This window comes from Megascapheus bottae, chromosome 5 (assembly GCF_031878675.1).
Source record: "Megascapheus bottae isolate mThoBot1 chromosome 5, mThoBot2.hap1, whole genome shotgun sequence".
NCBI lineage: Eukaryota > Metazoa > Chordata > Mammalia > Rodentia > Geomyidae > Megascapheus > Megascapheus bottae.
The window spans coordinates 77,579,275-77,587,952 of record NC_143513.1 but is presented as its reverse complement, the minus strand read 5'-3'; the positions used below and the strand labels follow the sequence as shown (position 1 = coordinate 77,587,952).

Sequence of the window (8,678 nt, the reverse complement as noted above, 5' to 3'; positions counted from 1 at the left end):
ATCTGCCATCTCTTAATGGGCTTACTTTTTATGTTCTATTCCTGGAAGTCAGAAAAAGATAAGAGGGAAATGTGCCAAGAAAGGTTCCACGGGCACAAGCGAAGAACCAAGGATTGATGAGCTGATGAGTCTGAAGGTCAGTTAGTCAGCCAAAGGCCAGGCAATTAACCAGAACAAGTGAAAGACCCAAGAGTTCACGCTAAATCTCAGAGACCTATTTCCACTTTTTCTTTTTTCAGAATTGTATTGCTATTTAATTGTTGCTGTCTCCTCTCACAAATTTGTTGTTTTGGACAGAGCTGGTCGGGTGTCTCTGGCCGTGGGATGTGGAGCTCTGGGTCGGGACAGCGATTCATCAGTGTCAATGGCTGTTGTTTCTGCGGCTGCATCCTGAGGCCAAGGGCTTTATCCAAGAGGCAGGGAGGATTGCGTTAGTCCTTCCAGGGAGGGGTCATGGCCTGGAGCCCATCCAGGAGAGGAGAATCAGTAAGCCATCATGAAGCGGAGGTAGATATCAAGGTCCTCATTTAGGAGCCAGGCCACTACCTCAGCCTCAACTTCTCTCATAAAAAAACCATGATACTGGCCAGATTAAAGCAGAAGGCTAGATTGAAGAGGTGGTCTCGAACTGCTGCTGTCTTTGAGATTGTGTCTTCCTCCTGATGGGCCATATCTATCATTTGCCACAGCTCACCCACAGACGAAGCCACAAAATGCTCTTCAAACTGTTCTTGGTCTTGGTCTGGAAATAGGGAGAGGAAGAAGGAGAGACAGTCCTATCCTGACCTGCCCAGACCAGGATGGGGAAGAAGTAAATGTCCTAAGGGAACATGAAAGATGAAGTGTTTTGCCCAACTGCTTCATCTTTGACCTGGATGGGAGGTTAAAGATGCTTCATCTAGGGGTCTTTTCTTCTCTCAGTTCAACCACAACCTAACCCAAACACAGACTCCTGCCTCTAACACTTTGCCTCTTCCACTGAACTGGGGAGTAAGGAACATTTGCAAGCAACCGAAAGACAAAGGCCCTTCTGCTAGACAAGTACACTCGTGCTCACCCCTCAGTAGCTACAGGCAATAACAGATGACCCAGGATGTGCTCTGCCCAAGAGTTCCTGCTCTGGACAATTCACATCTGGAGAGAAGAGAGCTGGAGTGTATCTCACCGTACAAACCCATCCGAGATTCCACACTCGCCTCATGTGTCATTAGCTGTGGCCCCCCCCTCCTCCAATCTCTGTCTTCCTTGTCACCACCTACCTGCAGAGGGCATGTTCTCTTCCTGGCTCCTGTCATTGGGGTCTGGTCTGCCCTTCTGAGGCTTTGCCTCCTTCACCCACAACAGCAGCAAGATGGCTATCAGGATTGCTGCCCTGGAGAGCTGGGAGCCCAGGGAAGTCATGGGCCTGCCCACCTACCTGTTGTTTCTGCCCCCCAGTTCCCCAGTGCCAAGAGGACTTCCTCCCCACCTCCCTCCCTGCCCTGTCCCAGATCTCACCCCTTCCCAGTGTCGCTTCCTCCTCTTCTCTTCCATAGGACCACTGACCTGTGCTCTATGACATCACAGCCGTGGTCTGACCCTCATTCCGGCTCACTACAGCATTCCACGGCCAGCCAGGAGAATGACCAGATGCCAGCAGTGGATGGTGGAGCTGTCTAGGGAGATGAAAACTAAAAGAACTTCAGAACTTGCAGAAGACCTGTGCATTCAGTCTACTGTTAGATTCCTCATAGCCACTGGCATTTCCCAATGAAGCGATTATTCAGTTGAGGAGCTGGAGGTCCACGCAAGGAAAGATTCTCCTGCTTGACTGAGATCATGCAGTTTGTCAGGGATAGAGGGAAGCACAGAAAGGAAAGAAAAGGCACAGACTCCATGTATACATTGGAGAGACAGAGAAATACAAGAGCATGAAATACTTGAGTGTGGGGCCGGGAGTTTGGCGTAGTGGTTAAAGTGCTTGCCTAGCATGCATGAAGACCCGGGTTCGATTCCTCGGTATCACATACATAGAAAAAAGCCGGAAGTGGTGCTGAGGCTCAAGTGGAAGAGCTCTAGCCTTGAGAAAGTCCAAGGACAGTGCTCAGGCCCTGAGCTCAAGCCCAGGACTGGCAAAAAAAAAAAAAGAAATACTTGAGTGTGTAAAGGGGGGCAGAGAGCAAATGTGTTACCCCCAAGGAGAAGTCGTCTTCTCATTCTTCCCTAGTGTTTCTCCTTTCTTGTCCTAGCCTCTGCTCTCCGGTGACTTCAGGTTGAAATACCCTTCCCTCTTCTTTCCTTCCTTGCTCTACACCAGTACACTGGGGAAACAAGTTGTTACAGGCACATCTCCAACAGACAAAGAGTGGTAGACCTAAACATCAAAGCTGAAGAAAACCCATTCCTGTCCCTTAATACCCAGGCTGTCCATACGCCTGGTGAGCATTAGCTCGTTGGCTTCCGAGAAGAGTTGGAAGGTTGTGATTGGGGGAGCAGGATGAAGGAAAAATCAGGCAAGAGAGTCAGATTGGCTGCTAGTGACAGGAGACTCACACAAGGTCTGCTGTCTGTGTACATCGTGAGAGAAGAAAGCACACCAATGCAGGGGTAAGGGTAGGTGCAGACACATGGACGCCTTCTGCAAGAGGGGATTATGAAATGAAAAGTGCATGATCTCTTACCCCATGCTAGCTGGCATGTTCACGGGAGGCCAGCCCACATAGAGCAGAAGGCAACTCTTACTTCCTGGTGAGCCAAGTCAGGTGACAGGGGACTAGGGAGTGGTACAGAAGGGTGCTTAAGGTGGGGGAGGAGGAACTCAAGCAGCAGGTGACCTTCCTTACCCTACCTTACACTCATTGACCTGCAGCTCCAAAGAAGGAGCCGCTTACATGGAAAAACTGCAATCACTAATCTCCTTCTGGCTAGTTGAGGGGGAGGAGCCTCTTGGTTCCCCTGGCAGGAGAAGAAGCCATCTTCAGCTCTGTAGATAGGAACGGGTAGGGCGGATGCAGGAGGTGCAGGTCAGAATGGAAAGGACCAGATTGAACTGGCACATCATTAACTTCCACCACCTCTCCATTCACCTGCCTGATTCCTAGAGTGTGGGTTGATCTGTGAGGTAGATCTTTGCAATGACCAGTAATTCCTTAACACATCCCCCCCCCTTACTACAAAAGTATAAAGAGTTTTAAAAGTATACAAAGAAAACAAAAACCTTAATAATATCCACCACCCACCCAATGATAATCACTACTAATGTAGGATTAAAATAAATTAAAATGAAAGGCTTAAATCTCCCCTAGATGCTGGGGGGGGGGGTGGATGTGGTGGGACTGTAAAAATCAGAATGCTGTCTCCTCCACCTTCTCTTCCTCCTCCTCCTCTCCTTCCTCTTCCCCCATTCTGTGTCAGGTCTCTAGGATCTGAAGGTGGAGGAGGGGCCCCGTCCTGCTTCTCTAGCTGACAGCCTGAGCAGGTGGCCAGTGGAACAGAAGCTGTAGGTGTGCTTGCTGTGGAAAGCAGAGGAGAACTGAGTTGAAGGAGAGGGAGAGATGAGAGGAAAGCTAGAAGGCCATAGGGATGATCAACGAGATGAGAGTGGCAGAGAGAAAACCTAGTCCCTTTCAGGCTCCTTGTCTTTGCCCTGCTGTTGAGGACTGCAAAGGCAGAGGGCTGGGGAAGGACTGAACACCCAGGAAGCGGGGGTCTGAACATGGCTTCTTCCTGGACCCATGGTGGATGCCCTCAGTGGCTACCCCCTGCACACCGGCTCTGTGCGGCTTTGACCAGGCCAACCTCTTCCACTGCAATCCCTCCCTGCCCCAACCCCTGGAGAATCAGCTTTATGGGTTGGCAAGTGCTCCTTTCCAGACCTGTGGGCCCTGCTTATCAAGGCATCTACAATCCCCACCTCAGCCTTATCGCCCCTGCATCTCCTTAGACTGCAAGTCCCCAGGCTTCAGAGACCAACCCCCCAGTGAGGCAGAAAAATGCTTCACAAGGTGACCCCCTCCCCCGAGTCCTCCCTGTCTCAGGCATCTCCTCTTTCTTTTCTTTGCTTATTTATTTTCCCTTCAATCCTTGTCCTTCTCCACAGGTTATTTTTTGGTTTACCCTTCCCCTCAATTTCCAGAAGGGACCTCTAAAGAAGGGGTTAGTACCCCTGTCTTGTAGACCTCAAAGAAATTCACAACATATCCCAAACGATCTCTCGTCTTGTTGGGCAGAAGTGTCACAAGCAGTAACAAGGTCTCAAGAGTGACCTGTAAAGTCAAAGCCAGGTCATTTTGCCTCTAGTCCTGAATAGCTCCCTTTGAGCTCAGTCTTCTAATTCAGAAAATGGAACTCTTTTTGCCTTATTTCCATATGATCAATAACCATATGTTTCTTTGCAAACAATCAGAATTATCTACACAAGCCATCCATGTGATAAAGTAACATGAGTGTGTCTTATTACTTATTTCTCTTGCTATCTTATTCCTGAAAAGGATCCCAAGATTTCTTCATCATCTACTTCTGCTTGGTTCCTGCTGTTAACTTCCAGGACTCTGTGAGGACTCTCCAGTGATGGACATCTCTGGATACCTGACGGTTGGGCTTCTCTGGGGTTGAGAAACTGACAAGGGTGGAGGAGACCTCACAAAAGAGGGATAGCCTAGAAAGCAGAAGTGGCAGCTACATCCTGCCAAGAGCTGTGGGACTGGTGACAGAAATTACTGAGGGATTGAGACTCCTGGCGTGGGATTGGGAGAAGCAATCAGTGGGGTCTTTTGAAGGAGAAGCAACAAGTTGTGAGCTCTGGTGATATGATGCCTCATCAATACCTCCATGTGACAGTGATTACTGTCCCTACAGTAGATACAGTAGAAGCGAAGAGATTGAGGCTCAGAATACTCACCAGAATATGTACCTGGAATTAACCCAGGATTTGCTGGTTTCCTGGCCTAGAAGTCCTTACAATCTGTGCTCCTGCATCCTGCTGTGTAGACCCCTCCCCCTTTCAGAACTCTGTCCTTGCTCCTTCTCCAAATTCCTCAGCCCCACCCCCAGCCTCTCAGGTCTCAGCTGCCCAGTCCATTTCTAAGAACCCAGAAGTTTCCTCCTCTTGGGCTCTGTGCCCCCAGGCTCAGCCCTGTGGAGAGCTCCACCCCATCTTTGCTCTCCCCAGCAGGGCAGCCAGTCCTCCAGTGCCTGTGTGTGCACTCACACCCACAACCACAGAAGACACAAAAAAGACCCCAGCTGGGTCTTTACTCCAGGCGGACTCTGACTCCTCTCAGCTGTTGCCATTCTAGCTGGACCCTCTCCTTTGATCAGATTCCCATAATCTGCAAGTGCTTGCAAGAAGGCATGGGGGCCAAAGGACCTTGGATTCAACTCCAGAAACTTCTTAGCTGGCTAATCGAAGATCAAGACTGGGACCAGCACCTGGACAAGCTCTACATGTTACATCAGAAGAGGTGAGTTTCAGAGGATACTGGAGCCCAAGCACTGATTTCTGATGGAGACTGGGTCCCTGACAGGGTGCCCTAGAACTCAGTGCTCTTAAATATGCTTCTCCAACCCCTTCCCCATCAGTACAATACCCCAGCCAGACCTTCTCAGTGGTAGTGTAGCATGGGGCATCTAAAGAGACATTGAGTATGGACAGAAAAGCCAGGGGCAGAGCAGGGGTAGAATGACAGCTAAGGCCTGAACCTGCAATGTGCCATGAAGGTGGACAGTAAAAGGACCAAAAGAGATCAGAGAAAAGAGCCAGGCCACTTGAATATGGTGTTCTTGGGAAAGGATTAGATCTGAAAGTGACATTGAAGTGGGCTGAGTTCAATTCTGCCGTTTATTAACTATGTTTTATGTGGTACATACTAGGTCCTGAGAACATGGGAACAAGTCTGATGCTCTGGGGGGCCTTAGTGCCAGGGAAGCTGGTCCATCTCTAGGCTGCTCATTCAATGGCTAAATCAGATCCAGGAGGAACAGCCTAAGAGCAGAAGGCAGGGACTCACCTTCAGGTGTTTGTGGGGTTGTCCTTCTCAATCAGGGACGGACTAAGCGGAGAGCCATGAATGACACAGTCCTCTCTGTGACTCTGAAGGGCTTCCGACTTGGTTCTGTGGACTGCTGTCTCTGTCTCGAACGTCTTAATGATTGTGAGAAGGGGGTCTTGCCTTTGCAAGACCTCTTCTAACCCTAACAAAACAGGAACTCTGCTCATTGCCAACGTCCAGTCCACACCTTGTGGTTGGATCTTTCACCTGCCTACTTTTTCCATGAGAGTAGGCCCAGGGTGGTTTCTGAGAGAGCTGGCTTCTGTGCCTTCCCTTTGCAGAAAGGAAATGCAGCAGCTCTGCACAGTGGGAAGAACAGCAGCTCTGTACAGTGACCTTAGGACAGAGAATGAGCTCTAGATTTCAGTCCTGGCCACTCTAGACTGGTCAGAGACACATAGCTCATCAGGACTGAAAGCCCTGGTGAGATAGGGGAGGGATTGACCCCTTATTCTGCAAGTATTTCCTGGGAGCACAGCATTGTATGATAACAAGCGGCTTCTTTGACTGGAACACTTTCTGCATTTGACATCTGTGGCCAATGAAAGTGAAGAATGTGGGACAGGGGAGCTTTGGGGAGCCAATAATCTGTCTGTTTCCTCTGTTCTCACCTATTTCCTTCAACCTTCCAGACCCTGTGTTTGCCTTTGGACCAATAATACAATGTCTAACAGGACAGGCCCCAGCTTTCCCTCATGTTTAGTTCAGATCCAGGCAGAGGTAGACATAAAGATTAACTGAGGTCCTGCGAAGTGACTACCTCAACCTGCCAAGAAAAGCTCAGGGCTGTGAGAAGTATTTGGGGCCTAATATCTCAGGGTAAAGTACAGGAGAAATGCTTTGCCCATAGCTCAGTCCAAACTCTTCACTCAAGGCAGGAACATGTAGCTCAACAGCCCACAGAAATGGCCAGAACTTGAGTAGTTTGTGAACCCTGTAGAATCTGTGAGGTCAAACAGCTAATCTGGTCCTCCTTTGCTATCTGATCTCCAGACTGCAGAGAGAGGTTTATTAACTAGGCTTGAGAGCATCATCCAGAGGCACTCCCTCCTCCCCAGAGTCCACCTCCCAGCTTCCTGATACATTGACTGCTCTTAGATGAAGCAAGCCAGACATAAGGACATCTTTCCAAGGATAACTTGACTACCGGTTCTAAATCCCATGCCACCCCCCTTCTTGAACTGTCCCTTCTAGGGACCAAGCTGAGCCACAGACTGCACATGGATTTGTCCCTCTCGGGAGGAATTCATAAGGGGTCTGCCTCCTGAAACAAGCTCTTGTTCCAGTTTTCACTGAGTTCCTTGAGTCCAGCAGACAACTCAAGAGTCACAAAGCCAATGTGTTACTGCACACTTTTCAGAGTCCTGTCTGTCTTAGAGAATGCCCCCGTTCCTTCTGCTCATGATCATCCTTGTGGCTTTGTTCACCCGACTGTGTGTCCTCCCCCAGGATATGGGAGGCCCCACTGCTTCGAGCAGCCAAAGAAAATGACTTGTGTACCCTTAAGAGACTTCTACTAGACCCAAAGTGGGACTTTCAACAAAGAGGTAAGGTCAGAGTTTAATGGACAGAATTATGGACAGCAAGCTCTGCCCCGCCCCTCCCCCAGGACTTAAAGGTCTTTGGCAAAAAAGGCCTTAGAGAGGCTTCTGGAGTGAGGGGCTGCTTCTCTGAGCATCAGCCGCGAGTGTTTGGAATCCTTGTGTATCTATCCTACTCTAGGAGCCCTGGGGGAGACGGCCTTGCATGTAGCTTCTCTCTATGACAACATGGAGGCCGCCATGGTGCTGATGGAGGTCGTCCCAGATCTCGTCACAGAGTCTATTGCGTGTGAACCATTTGTAGGTGAGGGAACCGCACAGTTATTCAAGGCAAAGACAGGACTAGGGGAGGGCCAGGCCTCATCTAGACAGGGCCTGGGATGCATGGGGTATGGGGAAGAGATGCAAGGTCAGCAAGAATACTTTGTTTTCTATGAGTTGGTACAAATGTAAGAGTGTTGGCTTTGGCTTTCTAGCACCCTGGAGTTCCATTAGCACTTTCACACTTTCCTTAAATCCTTTCATGGTCCTTGAGGACATCTTTCTGTATCTCTTTCTCACCTAAGGTCACAGGGTACTTAGTTATACTATGCACTAAGTTAAACCAAGTACGTAGTTATACTAAGTAACTCTGTCAGTTCTCACAAGGTGTGAGGCTGTGGGGTGGTCAATCAGAAGGACCGAGAACCCTCAGTCTCTGGCTACTCTATGGAACCTATTGGGAATGTTTCTGTGAGGAGGTGTCAGGAAGTTCTGGGGGTATTGTGTACCTAAGGAACTGTGGAAATAACAGACCTGTGACTCATGGCTCTCTCTGGGCCAGGTCAGACTGCACTGCACATCGCAGTTATGAACCAGAACGTGAACCTGGTGCGTGCCCTGCTTGCCCGAGGGGCGAGTGTCTCGGCCAGAGCTACGGGCTCCGCCTTCCACCTCAGCCCCCACAACCTCATCTACTATGGTGAGAGCCAGGGTCATGCAGGCAGGAAGGGGAGGGGAAGAACCAGAGCTGGGCAGGGGCAAAAAGGGGCAAAGGCAAAAGAGAACTGGGCCCTTAGCTCCATGCCTTGGGTCACTGGGCAGGGCAGCCCTTAGAGGATTTGAGGCC

General features: G+C 49.8%; 2 protein-coding genes across 2 annotated transcripts in view; one reads left to right on the top strand and one right to left on the bottom strand.

Moving 5' to 3' along the window:
* Positions 1–10: 10 nt before the first annotated feature.
* Positions 11–1,564, bottom strand: Sofu1 (sperm-oocyte fusion factor 1). The gene is made up of 3 exons (XM_090333439.1): positions 1,498–1,564; positions 1,260–1,380; positions 11–742 (listed from the first exon to the last, which is right to left on the bottom strand). The coding sequence occupies exons 1-3, from the start codon at positions 1,531–1,533 to the stop codon at positions 564–566; spliced, it is 336 nt and encodes a 111-aa protein (XP_090189565.1). The 5' UTR covers positions 1,534–1,564; the 3' UTR covers positions 11–563.
* A 58-nt stretch (positions 1,565–1,622) lies between these two features.
* The window catches only part of LOC150063703 (transient receptor potential cation channel subfamily V member 5), a 28,586-nt gene continuing 21,530 nt past the window's right edge, over positions 1,623–8,678 (top strand). Inside the window, exons 1-5 of the mRNA XM_090333440.1 lie at positions 1,623–2,586; positions 5,299–5,441; positions 7,479–7,576; positions 7,752–7,874; positions 8,394–8,531. Of these exons, the coding sequence (XP_090189566.1) occupies positions 5,332–5,441; positions 7,479–7,576; positions 7,752–7,874; positions 8,394–8,531 (469 nt within the window). The 5' untranslated portion in view covers positions 1,623–2,586; positions 5,299–5,331. The remainder of the gene's footprint in view (positions 2,587–5,298; positions 5,442–7,478; positions 7,577–7,751; positions 7,875–8,393; positions 8,532–8,678) is intronic.

What these genes read in the sequence shown, in the direction of transcription:
- Sofu1 (XM_090333439.1), bottom strand. Translation starts at nt 1,533, where the DNA reads ATGGAAGAGAAGAGGAGGAAGCGACACTGGGAAGGG. An exon ending in GGAAGCGACACTGGGAAGGG is followed by an intron (nt 1,381 to 1,497) that starts GTGAGATCTGGG and finishes CTGGGCTCCCAG; the next exon opens with CTCTCCAGGGCAGCAATCCT. An exon ending in AGAGAACATGCCCTCTGCAG is followed by an intron (nt 743 to 1,259) that starts GTAGGTGGTGAC and finishes CCCTATTTCCAG; the next exon opens with ACCAAGACCAAGAACAGTTT.